We start from the raw sequence: 13,686 nt of genomic DNA, 5'->3' as shown, positions 1-13,686 counted from the left end.
AACCCCTCCCCCCCCCGATGCACCGGTTCCCAACAAGACCACCTCAACATGCTCAGCTTGCTAAAAACCAATACTAGGAAAAAACCCAAGAAGAGGATCTAAACAAAAAAGGGGGCGGGAGGGCGGGAAAAGAAAGAAGCCCCCAGAAAAGCCCCACAACTGGCTGCTGGGTCACTACCACCAAAATGGTGGGTAGTGCCCTAAAATGGCCGGCTAAATAGGTTCCCAGCCCAATGCCAGCCCAAAGGAAGCCCACCCAGCCCAAAAGAAGCGCACACAGCCCAACCAGCCCAACTGGGGTGCTGGCTGCCCCTCCGGCCCAACCCCCCCCCCCCCACCCTCCCCTGGGTGGAGCAGGCCTCCCGCTGGTCGGCCACCGCTCCCAAAGCCCTATTCTAATATGCTCACCGTGTGCTAATCAAGCGCAGCGATCTAAAAATATGTAAGTGGGTTCAACTTCCAAGAAATCTTTGGAAGAGAATGGTGTAACTTTCCAAACAATTTCCACAAAAACTGGGCAAACCTAACTGTCTGTGTATGTAATTTGCCATGATCCTCCTATCACATGTCGTCACTTCTACAATCCCTTCCATTTCCTATTCTACTCACTTTCACTGGATAACAAGTCATACATTATGACTGAGAAGTTATCTTTTCATTTCCAGTTCGAACCCCACCCCTGTACTCAAGACCTCACAGACTCTGGATGCAGACAGGTGGACCAACCATAGGGTTAGACATATCTCACATTCTAGACAATATACATTTCATTCAATATAGAGATACCACTCAAGTTACAGGTACCTTACAGATTAAGGCATTAGAAATATTTCATACAGCCACAGTAATCATAATTTCATAAAATGCAGTATCTCTACAAATGATGAAATGCTTTCATGTCGTGTCACCACGCAAAATATCAGCTTATTTTTATCAAATTGTCACACGTACTATTGCCCAATGTTAACACATTTTGCCTCAGTGATAATGTATCACCATCACATGTTTGGCATACATACAATATATTTATATAGAAAGAAATCCAACTCATTCAGAAAAGTGCTCAAGAAGGAATGGATGGCCACCATTATACATGGAACATCCACTGCCATGCATGAGATGGTCACCATCATGCATGAATGGTCATCAATATACATGAGAAAGTCACCAATACTCCCTGGACACCCAGAGTATGCTCAGCATAGCCATCTTATGTCAGGGCTACATTGTCTCAGGGATGGCCACTGCATTAGGCCTATGTTAAACTCCATTTTCCCTGTGATGGGAATCATTATGACAAGGATGGACACAGTTTTATGAAAGGATGCTGCCAATACTCCAACAATGAGGGTCATGTGTCAGGACCTCTATAACGCCTGGAAGAGCCTGATCTAATACAAGGATTATCATAAAATGCATGTGATTCACACATTACAACAGAGCCACCATTGTGCCAGGAGTACCACGTTATGCCAAGTTGCCATTTATTAGGAGTGGCCACCATAATGTCAGGGATGCCCAAAGTATGCCAAGGATAAAAATGTCCAGCCTGAATGCTACTTTGTATTGGTAAGTGACATAATGCCAAAGAAGACCACACTATGCCAAAGAGAGCTGCCGTGCGACAGGGCCACATTTCTGCTGAGAGGGCTCTTTTATGCTAGATATATCTTCTCCTAAGCTTGGACCGATTCCTGTCACCCACATGGTCATCTATATCCTAGGTAGCTCCAGCGTAGACCATAGTAGTGACTAGAATCTTGGACAGCCAAGAGTGTGGGATGCTCTCCTCGAACATCCTTTAGGATAATGCAGGGCAGTCCTATATTCCTAAAAGGAAAACTTGTGCATACGCATTTTTTACACACAATAGTTATTTAGGAAATCCTTACCCACACTTTAAAATACTTCTGATTGTGAAAAATATCTATTCACCACTGCAATGTGAAAGAGTAATTCTTTATGGACCAGTAAAATTGATTCTCATTTTTTGCAATCGATTTTCAGAGCTCATCATATATGGTGCACGGTCTCAAAGTATCTGTGCAGGCAGTACAGTGCTCAGAGAAAGCTGTGTATGCAGGTACCCTTAAATCAACAAAAAATACACAAATTCAGATGTCAAGCTCAGTTGTTAACAATCAATGAAGATGCTACGTGGATAAATAATCCAACTGTTAATGGGTGAAAATGCTGCACCAGTCAATTCACAAGCTGAAGTTTGTCAATGCTTTGCCCATGCAAGCTCACTTTGGTGTTTTCATGAGTACATAGTCGCCTTCATTTCAGTAACATTGTCCTACAATTCCAGAGGACATCAGTGAGGTATACTTGAAAAAGCAATGAAAGAATCCCAACAGGAGAACAGAATACACCTTTTATGTATGGGCTGGGAGTCGGTCAAGTGCCCTGAGATGCACTTGGATTAGTGAATTCCCATAATGTCCAAGTGATCACCAACATATGACAGGCGTACCATTATACCAGTAGTGGTCACCTTATGCCTGCCCTATCTCCAACAACGTGTGGGTCGTTTTTGACGCCCTCATTGTCCCATTATGCCATAGATTCCCACCTGATGTCGAAGATGGCTGCCAGAATCCAAGATTGAGTGACAGACCTGAGCGACAATCCCTTAAACCCTCATCATCCATTCACCATTGACCCACCTCAAAGGCACTAACATAAACATTGGCACGTGCGTGCAAATACTCACTTGTGTAACCCTGGCCATTGCTCATATCTTCGGAGGTTTGCTTCAAGAAGTATCACTTCCACAACCTAGTCAGCTGGGAATGCCAGTCAGCAGGCCATGCCCAGCCACAAGACCTACTCATGGCTTTTGCTCGGCTCCAGAAAATTATTGAAATAAAATTTCGAAATACAATAATTTGTTCTGAAAGTGAAATTACTAAAGAAATTATTTTGAATTTTGGATATAAGACAAAGAGACGTCACTACAACCTATAATGGTTCAAACGGATGTACTTTTCCTTCGGTGGCACTACTTATTGGAGTTAGAACTTGTGGGGTGGGTAGGCACAGACAGGGGCTTTAATACATTAAAAATGTGTGTTTTTTTGCTAGAACTGCTGTTAGGGGAGGGTGCTAAGTAAAAGGAGTGAGAATGGGAAGTCAATTGGATAGGCTTACTTGGGACAAAGTACAGAGGAAATTCTTATAAACTACGAAACTGTTTACTAGAAGGTGGTTCTGCTCCAGTGAGTAAGGCTAGCAAAGGCAAAGGGTGGGATGGCTGAGGAGACAGCCTACCAGGCAAGGGCAATGTGAGCAAACCCTCACATTACAATACTGGGAAATTTGCTTTTCCAGTGATGTGAAGAGGAACAGAGATGAGGAGAACGTTGATGGAAGTATGTATGTAGTGGGCAGGGATATTACATTAAGGGGCAGTTTCACAAAGATTGAATTGAGGTACAGGTGGAGTTCTAAGAAGAAGTCTAAATTTACTTTTACACTTTTTTGCTATTCTCAAAATAGGTGTAATAGTACAGATGTAAAAGATACACCAGGTGCAGGTTTCCAAGCGTACCTATTATGATACTTATTTAAGGCTGCCTATTCCCATGTCCAGATCTGTACATAGCATCCAACATTGCAGGGTGAAGGGCAGTCAAATGTTCAAAAGCATATATCTTTATTTGCTTTCTCCACTTGTAGAGAAAGCCCTTCCCTCAAACCACCACCAAATCGGGGGATGTTCTCTTCCTATTCCCATCGAGGACTAGAAAATATCCAACCATTTTCAGGTTTGGAAATGGTTGGATTTCCTTTTGACAATGTCTACTAAGGCATGGTTCCAGAATATCATCGCCAGTATCTAAACAACTTGCCCTAAATATCGTTTACACAAATATCACCACACCCAAAGGGTACACACTATTTATCTCATGTGTTTTCGAACATGTGGGTCGCGACCCACTGGTCATCACCAGCCAATTTTTGGTGGGTCAGAAATTCTGAGCAATAAAAATGCCTTTAATTCGGCGTTTATATTTCACATTTGTTGTTTCAAAGACAGAGGTCAACTGACAGGCTATGTCTTCTGACAAATTGCTATTTATCGGATTGAAGATTTATAAGTATTAACAAGCATTGGCAAAGCCAATAGGTTTCCCTTTGCAACACCTGTTAGTTCTGTAAATGGTTTTTCAGACATGTTGCACAGCGCGAGCATGGCTTCAATCTTTTTTTGAAAATTGCTATGAAGTAGCCCGCTCTTACTATGTAATAGCATTTTTTTTTCATTTAAGACATATTGCAGGCTAGCTCATGCTGGTTTGCAATATGTTCAAAAACAGTGCCAGGGGAGCGTTTAGCAAGACTAGGGAGTACGGCGGCAGAAATAAAATAGACAGCAGGTGGCAAAATGGACAGAGGGTTAGGAAGCAGAAAGGATGGGGTGGGGGAAAACAGACAAGGATGAGGGTAAAACGGGTGGGAGGTGGGGTGGAAATGGACAGAGGGGATAGCGGTGTGTAAACAGTCAGCAGGGGTTGGGGGAAAACAGATAGTGGTGTGGGGGGAGACCTTACAGTGCCATACACTCTATAAGAGTGTATGCCCCAAAGTTATTTTTTTTAAGTGCCTGTAGCAGCATGTGGCCAGCGTAAGGATATTGGCCGCAAGCAGGAGGCCGTGCTAGGTCCATGCTCCACGGCATGGAGTGAAGCCTGGAGAAGACTGCAGGAGGAGGTGAGCAGCTGGCAGGGAGTAGGAGGTGTGACCAACAAGAAGCAAGGAAACCAGAGTAAAGCAGAAGCCAACCAATGATAAGTACGTTTTTATTACAGTGGCTTTAACTGGCAGCGCGTGCACGCTCTAGGCAAAACCTAAAAAGGAAGGGTGAGGTTTGGAAAATTGTTTACTTTGCCAGGTCGAAACGGCAGTTTAAAACCACACTACAGGCTGGCCAGAGACAAACTTTAAAGGGCTACCTTAGTGGGTCGCACAATGATTGCTGCAACAGCTCACTAGTAGCATTTAATTTACATGCAATGGGTACATGCCGGGGACCAACAAGCATTTTAATGTACCAATCAGATGTAGGCCAAGTTTGCCATGTTTTAGGGCGAGAACTCAAGCATTTTACCCCTGGTTAGTGGGAAAAAAGTGCAGAGTCCTAAAAGCCAATACCGAGTTCAGCAAAAGAAGGCAGAGGAAATCGAAACATTCTAGGGTGACCATGCAGAAAGGGCCAGGTGTAACAGATATTACTGGTGTTAGCAGTAGGTGTTGCAGTGGTGCTAGCAGCAGTTTTAGTATAAATGAAGTTGGTGATAGTATTACAGGTGGTAGTTCTGTTGGTAAGCTAGGGAAAGCAGTCATTGTAGCAATGGTAGATGAAATATAAGTGGTTCTATTAGTAGTACTGAAAATAGTAGTCTCGATGGGGGACTGGTTTAAGGTGAAAAGCTGTCCTGATAGTTACTTTAGTTCTACAGTAATGCTGAGTATTATATGATTCATTTTCCATGCCTGATATTAAAAAGTTCATGAAATTGGAGCCCATAAAAAGGACTGGATGTAAAGGGCCTCTAAAATGTAATGCACATCTTAGATGAAAATGACTTAGATGAAAGTGACTCGATGAGTTTGGACTCTGAATTAGCAGAGGTCTGCCAAGTGAGGATGGTGAGATGCAAAGCAGAGTGAAGGGTTAATGATTACTCATCAGTTCTGGGCAATGGACCAGGGGCTGGGTAGTCCACAGTATGGGCAGTCATTATGAGAGGGAGCAGAACAATCTACTTCAGTTTTTGGGGGGTGAGAGGAATTCTAAAGTAAGCAGATGACACAAAAGTAGAATTTGTATTTTGGTGAGTGGGGGCCAAGTTGGGATTGAATGACTTAAGAAAATAATAGGATTTGGGTGTCGGCAGCACAAATGCTACAGTGGGTCTTCAGCAGGAGATGGGTCCAGGAGAGAAGAAAAGCAGTGTGGTTGGAAGAAGGGGGTCCGAGAATACTATAGCGGAGGGAAAAGGAGGGTGGTGAGGAAAGTCCGTCTCAGTACGATGAAAGTTAGGCAGTCTTGAGATACCAAATAAAGCTGGAGTTTTGCGGTGTATAGTGTGGTCCACCATCGGTGCTTTAAGTAGGATGATTAAGGTGGTGGGTCTCTGAAAGGGGCGTTGCCAAAAAAGCAGAGCTGAGATTCTTTTCTAATGGCTGCAGCCTATGTAATAATGGGCTTGGCTTAAAACTTGTAAGCTAACATTTGGTTCGTCACACAGCGTGCCCACTGAGCAGTGTTTGGGAGCCTCTCTCTCAGTTGTTATTGCATCCAGATATAAAACACTGCATTGGATATATGCCTAAAACAAGCCCGGCTGTTGACTATGCTTATTAGGAGTATCAAATAAAAGAGTAACTACGATGATTTTCTTGTAAATTATTTGAATTTTAAATTGTTTCAATTCTGAAAAAAGAGATTGTTGATTAAACATTACTGATGTCAGTAGAAGTGGTAGGCGGTCTTTGGAGTGCCTGAGTAACTCCTGCTCTGCCCTTTACACCAATTTCCTCGGCAGTCTCCGGCTCTATTAGACGCTTATGCCCCTATCCCCCATATTGTTCTGAAATCGTTCCTCAGTACATCTCACATTTCTTGGGAACTGTGTTTTAACTCTGTCCGACTGCATGTACTTCCTTTCATCATCTCTACGTCACTTCCCCCACACGACCCTCCCATTCACCTGTAACCACTTCATTTTCTTTTACAATGTCACCATGAATATTTCACCAGCTGTACACCTCCTTCACACACTTTCCCACAGATTTGCAATTGGCGCATATTGGACGATCAAGCTGTGTGTTCTGCAGTGTGGCCAAGGTTTGGATGTGCATGTGACCTGAACACAATTACGACCCACTAACAACAACTGTAACACGCTTGGGCTGCCTTCAGCCTCAACTTCAGAGCTCTCAGTCATGCTTTCTCATATTCACCCATCCACAACCTTAACTCACTCAAAAACCTAGAGGTGAATTGGTTCACAGTATGCACTACAAAGAGTCATATAATGTAGGAAAAAATACGGAAACACAACATCTGGGAAAAGCAAATACTCTTAGGGAATGCATGATGAAGTAAAACGTGAAATGTAAAAATGGACTGCATGGCCGACATTGATTACCTTAAGTCAGTGCTTTAAATGGGCCGGTACTCACCGGTACTGAGTACCGGCCATTCCTAATTTTTTTGCCGTCAGTACCGGCACTTCTCTGCAGCCAGGGAGAGTACTGGTACCCTGATGCACAGCACGGCAGGTGCAGGTTAGGTTTCTCCTCCAGTGCAGGGCAGATTCCGCTCTGCTTCCGAGGAGCATGAAATTATGTGTAATATGTTAATCTGTTTTATTTCCATAAACGCATTTCTCTTGTGTTTTGACATGTGCTGCAACTGGTACAGAAGTCATTAGGTATGAACATATCCTGCCCTTCGCCCCGCCCCTAGCCCCGCCCACTTCCCACACCTCTATTTTTATGAGTACCTGCGCTTATTTTTTCCAATTTAAAGCACTGCCTTAAGTGTTTGTGCAGTTATCGTTTAGGAGTAGACCAGTGTGTTTGCCTGTAAAGGTAAGGACACCCCTATAGGGGACCGGTAGTGACCCGTTTCAAAGTCAGTTTTAAATTACCTCCAGGTATGAGCCCCACAGGACTCACTCCACTTAAAGTCTCATTCACTCTATCAAACGCCACTGACAGATCAAGAAGGTTGTTTATGGATGCAATGTTCAAGTGCAGAAGGGTAGTGAAATGGCTGGCGAGAGAAATGGCTGTCACAGTTCAGTGAGCTGAGGAGGTTGAGATTGAACCCAGAGCGGATACAAGGTCGAGGCAACCTTCTCAATGTGACATTTTGCTGGCGGGTGCCTCTACGACCACAGCAACAGTTTGCTAACTTTTCTTGAGCACACATACATATCCTGTCTACAGCTTCTCATACATGTTTAATATTGCTATAGACACCAAATCTACTCCTGTACTTCACTGTTCGAAAGGCACCATAGCTTTGTGAATAAAGGGCTTGTTGCTGTCACTGGCATCGTCAGCCTTTCATCCTTCTGAGGATGATAACTGGCACATCTAGCATTGACAACTGTGACACCGATTGCAAACAAAACACTATTAAAAGGCCTAACTTTGGTAGAAAATGCCCCATAAACATTGTACCACGCGCACAAAAACACCAGTGCCTGCATACAACACACAGAGCCACGAAATATGAGTCAAAGAGATAGAACTGGAGAAGAAATGATTTGCACTTCAGCATTTGAGCGCCCTCCTTCCTCGAGTAGGTAAGGTTTGCTCAATGTATATAATGTAATCGTGGTGTGAGGGCAAAGACAGAGCTGAAGGCCTTACATGGACTGCCGTGTTGCAACAAGCATGACATTTGGCAGCCTCGCAATGGCTTCCGGCTCTTATCTGTCAACAACATTTGAGTAACTATGTAAACAAGGCAGGGCGCCCATGCGGTAGCTGCACACTGTCCTCCCATGCCGCATAGTCTGATAAACCCTAACATTGGGATTCCTCCTGTCAGAGGGTGTCGGCACCCCCGGTCCAGTCACGTGGGCTTGAGGCACTGTGACGCACTTTTAAAAGCGGCGCCAGCACCCCACCCTGCCCGCACGATTACACGGGACCGCAACGTGTATATTGTTTCGCACTGATTGTGAGTAGAGCGCCTAGAGGCGCATTAGTGGACATCGTGAGCTACTCTAGCAACATTTTAACACGAATTAATTACAGAAAGAAGAACATGGCAATTTGAGAGCACTTCACGTATAAGATGCACATTCCTCTCAGCGCACAGCGCTGCGAGGCCATACCAATATATGTGCTTTACAAATACGAGCAAAAAGACATACCGTCGCATCACAAAACGTGCAGTAAGCAACTGACAAGTTTCTTTTATTGACAAACCTATATATTCATAAATTTCAGCTGGCGGCAGAGTCAGGGCGCTATTTTAGCACAATAGACTTTTAAAGGGAGCCCTGAAAGAGGATGACTTCTTTATCACGATTTTAGGAACTCAGGACAAAATCAGTTGATGGACTTGGATTGCTTTCATTGTTAATATTGGGAAATTATCTATCTGCTTCGCCTTCTCGGTTGATAAAATGTGCTTTTCGTGAAGTTGCAGTACTCTCGGAGCTACTTAACAAATGCTACAAGTATTAGAACAGTACTGATTTCTGTTGGCATCACTCGATAGAAAGGCAAACTAATTACAATTGTATTTTATACGTTATACTCAACTCAGCGCAGCGTGTGCGTTAACCCACCGAGTTATTTTAGCATGCTTACAGGTGTTACAGATTCTAACCCAGTGGTGTGACGCAAATTGATGCCCCCTCCGCCGCCCCTTGCAGAATGTGAAGAGGCACCCCCTGGGCTTCCATATCTCACAAATATTCGTTTGTCCTGGACCTCCCCTCCCCGGCTTGTGGAGCCCCTGAAGAGTTTGGCTCGCTTTGCGCCACATGGGCTGCAGGGGCCTGCAATACGCCCTTGTTCCAAACTGGCCCCTGTGGTTCTGAAATGCGGTGACGCTGAAAGCAGTAGGGTGAGGCCAGTCTGCAAGGATTAGGTTCAGTAGCTGACTCCAAAACATACTACTGGCAGCCCCACCCCTCCACAAGGCACCCCCCCCCCGGCCCCCCCCCTCCAAGCAACTCTCATCTGCTCAGCGCGGGGGGAGCTGCTGCACCTCACTTCAAGGGCGAGCTCGCGCTGCTGCTGCCTCGCGCAAAACAGCACTGGAACCCGTCTACGTCTATTGATACCAGTGTCATACTCAACGTGTGATCTCCGTCAAACAACCTACGCGTCGCACCTTAGGAAGGACAGGCGCCCCTCTCTGGCAGTAATCCATTGTCAAGGCACGCACAGCCATCTATCTACCTGCCCTTCGTAAAACTACTTTTGCTCACGAGGAAGGGAAGCCCACCCCTCGTAGGCTTTTAGGATCAAAGAAGAATTCTTTGTATATAACACTGCTCTCCCCGTTGATCCACATGGTTTCCATGACAAAGGCGGCGCCCGCCCGCCTCTGTGAACTTTCAAACTCCAGCAGGTGAAGTTTCTGAAGTTTTATCAATGTGCCGCATTGTAGTGAACGCACGTGCATTCTTCTAAGCAGCAGCCTCCGTGCGACGTCCAGCACCGCTGCCTGGGGGTTCCCTTATCAGCAGAGTATGACCCTCCCTTGGACCTACAGCAGCCATGTCCGCCTAGCTCCCTGTGTTTGCTCCGAACCCATCCCCTCTCCTGAATCATCTAATCAGGTGCCAGGCGGCCCTTTCAGCAGCCCGAGGCGGTGGCACACATGTGAAAACCAAACACCGGCAGGAAACGCATTCTGAGCAATATTTGCCTTGTCAAACCCCGCTAATATATTTAAAACACTCTGCCGCAAACAAAGGACAGTGAAGGGGGTGGCGTGTCTCACCTGCTTCAGGTATGTTCTGTCCCAGGGCCAGCTGCAGCCAGGTGTACAGAGACAGGGCAATCCAGGGCGACATAGCCGCGCGGTGTCTTCTGCCTCGATTCCAGGGAACGGGGCAGGGCGCTCATGACCCTGGGCAGGGGGTGCCGCTGGCTGCCAGCCATCTCCCGGTGGGTCCCATGTCTGAGCCGGCGGCGGAGGTGTCTGCGCTCTGCTGGGCTCCGGTCCTGGCAGGCTGCGTCTCCCCTCTCCGGCTCTGATGCGTTCCTTCCTGGCAGCGGCGGCAGGAGTGGCCAGCCTGCCTCCCGCACCACCCACCAGCGCTGAAACTTTCAAACTCCTGTCTCCAGGGAGCCCGGGAAGTCTGCTTGCTTCTGGAACACTTTCTTGCAAGTCTGAACTGCTTCTGTGAAAGTGACAAGTCTGTGTTTCTTTAAAATGTGTAACTCTATGTTACAGAACAATCTACAAATCCAAGCGTATTCAAGGGGGATTTGGGGTTGCACTGCAGCTGACCACAGGGAGGTCTGCCCCGGGGGCGGCTCCTTCGCTATGACGGAGGAGTGTCCCCCTCTTCCAGCAGCGTAAAAACAAAAAAGATATTAACCCTGGGTTTATTATTGTTTTATTTTGTTTCCCGGGGAAGTGGGGGCGAGGGAGAAGCAGACACAACAGGGAGTGGTGTGCACTCTTATTAGAATGCAATGACGATTTGGCCAGCTATCTCAGGCCGGCCAAACCGTCATGCGCATTGAAGTTCTCTCCAGCTCAGCTGCGTTGCTGAGGTGGAGACAGCAAATCACAGGTTCCCAGTCTTCATAGGAGCGCAAATCATTGCTCTCAGGCCAATCCTGAAGCTGCTGTCATGCGTGAAAGGCAGCTTCAGGATTGGCCGCAGTGGAGTCTGTGAGCCGCCCGCCCCACTCCTCTCTGACACTGGCCGCTACGGCCACCTGGTATTTTGGGGAGTTGGATGACTGCTGGAGTTTGAGCTGTTTTGGAGCTTCTGAATAGCTCAGGGGTATGTATTCTGCCATTTTGCGGTACCAGGCACCATTTTGTCTTGGTGACATTGTGGCTGGTACCTGAAAGATAACTTTTTGCCAGTTTGTGCTGTGATTAGCTTAGCTGGTTACCTGCTGGAGATGGCGACGTCCAGCTCGTCGACGGTAGACAGACTAGACCAGGCCAGCTTGTGGAGGAGGCGGGGAGCCTAGATCTGGTGGTAGACGGGGCTTCCTTGCTCTACTCAGAATGCTGCTGAGTGGGTTGTAACAGTGGTGTGGGCCTGCTTACTACCCCACTGGACCCCTTGGCCATGATGGTCAACTGGTAGGTAAATGGGGCAGCTCCTGTACTAGGACCGCGGCCCCTATAAAGGGCATATTGAGGCATGGGGCCCATGGTGGGCACAAATGGCCCTCCCACTTTGACAGCGGGCGGGGTCGGCATGTGGAGGCACGCTAACTAGATGAGGCAGGCTGGGGGGAGCACAAGGCTCTCTGGTAGCGAGTGAGGCCTCGCTGTTGGAGAATGTGGGCGGGGCCGCTGCAGGCGCACACCCTGCCTCAATAAAAGGGAGGGGTGAGGGCGCCTCTGTGCGGCGATTCCAAGGTAGCTCTCAATATATTATGCCGAACAGTCAGGAGGTGGGAGGGGATTAAAGTGAGGGCGAAAGTATGCGCAAGGAGGAAGTTTGAAATGGGGATGATGGGCATTAAGTGAAGGTGAATTTTATAAAAATATACCATCAGCTGAAAGAAGATTCAATTTACTGCAAATCAGCTGGGAAATCCATGTGGAACCCTATTGATTGGGACATTGACAGTTATCTTGGGTGATCACCAAAGGGGGTCAAGGCTAATTGGGCCCAGTGGCAGTGGGAAGGGTGGGGGGAAGGGCAGCCAAGAAGGATGTGATATAGGGGCTGGGGTCAGGGGCCTCAAGGGAGTCAGGTGGGGTGTGGGCGAGGGTTGGGGTGATTGGATAGCTCCTGTTGTGCCAATGGCCAACTTAGAATGGAGCGAGGGAGATGGGAGTGACCAAGAAGAGGGTATGAGGGCTGCAGGTAGGCACGAGGAGATCAGTGGAATGGGCATTGCGTTAAGGCGGCACCCTCTGAAAGGTTATGGAAAAGGAGGCAGGGGTGCAAGTCATAGGTTGGTTGGGGGAACAGGGACGGAAGGTTCCTGGGGGAGGTTCCCAGTCTACAGTTTCTGCGAAACCCCTGTTTACCCATCGGTCGGCATCCTTGGAGGCATGCAATGCACTGGGTGATTGGCAAGAGTTTTCGGAGATGAGGGTGGTGCAAAATAGGGGTTATGTCAGCACGCAGGGTCTCTTCTCTGTTTTACACGTTGACGGAGAGTCAGGTGTTGCAGACTTGGGAGAGCTTAGTGCAGCTTGGTGGCACTGAGGCGAAGGGAGGGCTCGAACCTGTGCAACCAGGTGGACAGTAGCGGTGGATGACAAGATCACTGCCCCAAGAAGATCTAGTTTGGCCTTGGCGGTGCACCATGTTGGTGGGTTTGGAACAACCCCCAGTGGAACAGAGCACAGGATGACCTGTCCTGCATTAGTGGAAAGGTGAGGAGGGCAAGGTTCGGTCCCCTCATAAGTAGTGTTGTGAAACTGACAGACATGTGCAAGGATGGGCGAAAGAGAAAGCCCAATTTGTACTCGGGAAAGATGAGGTGGGTGTGTCATTACTTGATTATGAAGAAGCTTGGAGGAAGGGAAATTGTGGGATGAGGATGAGGTGCAGGTGGAGGAATCAGTTTTGTGGCTAGATGGCCTCGGAGGGGCTGTCTTTCTAATCAATCTACATATAGTGTTTTACAGTATCTGGGTGTCCAGCCATTGTAAATCGGACAGCACCTGGAGACAAGAACAGATGGTAAAGCAGCGGGCTCACGAGTAGGCACCGACGGTGGTGCCAGGTACGTTTCTGTGAGGCGAGGCTAACAACTCCAAAATGGTATCAGTGGGGTCGAAGCAAAAGATCATCAAGAAATCGGGGAGGCCGCCTTAGGAAAGGTCTCAATGTAAGGGACTCGGGGATGGGTACGGAGAAGCACAATCTTGGGTTCAGGGACAGCAAACAAGATGTGCGTGGTCTACGGAGAAGGCGGAGTAGGGTAAAGAACAACCCAGGGCCTCCACTAAAGTTGCAGACAAGAGCGGGACTTTAGGGGCTGGGG

At 47.3% G+C, this 13,686-nt stretch overlaps 1 protein-coding gene across 3 annotated transcripts in view; it reads right to left on the bottom strand.

Annotated features, from left to right (window-relative positions):
* VWA1 (von Willebrand factor A domain containing 1) overlaps positions 1–10,911 on the bottom strand; it is a 369,137-nt gene extending 358,226 nt beyond the window's left edge. Inside the window, exon 1 of one of the 3 annotated variants that reach the window (XM_078642405.1) lies at positions 10,490–10,911. In XM_078642405.1, coding sequence (XP_078498531.1) covers positions 10,490–10,562 — 73 coding nt within the window. In that variant the 5' untranslated portion in view covers positions 10,563–10,911. The remainder of the gene's footprint in view (positions 1–10,489) is intronic. The other 2 variants (XM_078642406.1, XM_078642407.1) reach the window with 2 other exon arrangements.
* Positions 10,912–13,686: the final 2,775 nt, after the last annotated feature.

The sequence above is a fragment of the Lissotriton helveticus genome, chromosome 5_1 (assembly GCF_964261635.1).
Source record: "Lissotriton helveticus chromosome 5_1, aLisHel1.1, whole genome shotgun sequence".
NCBI lineage: Eukaryota > Metazoa > Chordata > Amphibia > Caudata > Salamandridae > Lissotriton > Lissotriton helveticus.
Note: the sequence above shows the minus strand (reverse complement) of the source record. Positions and strands in the feature narration are given on the sequence as shown.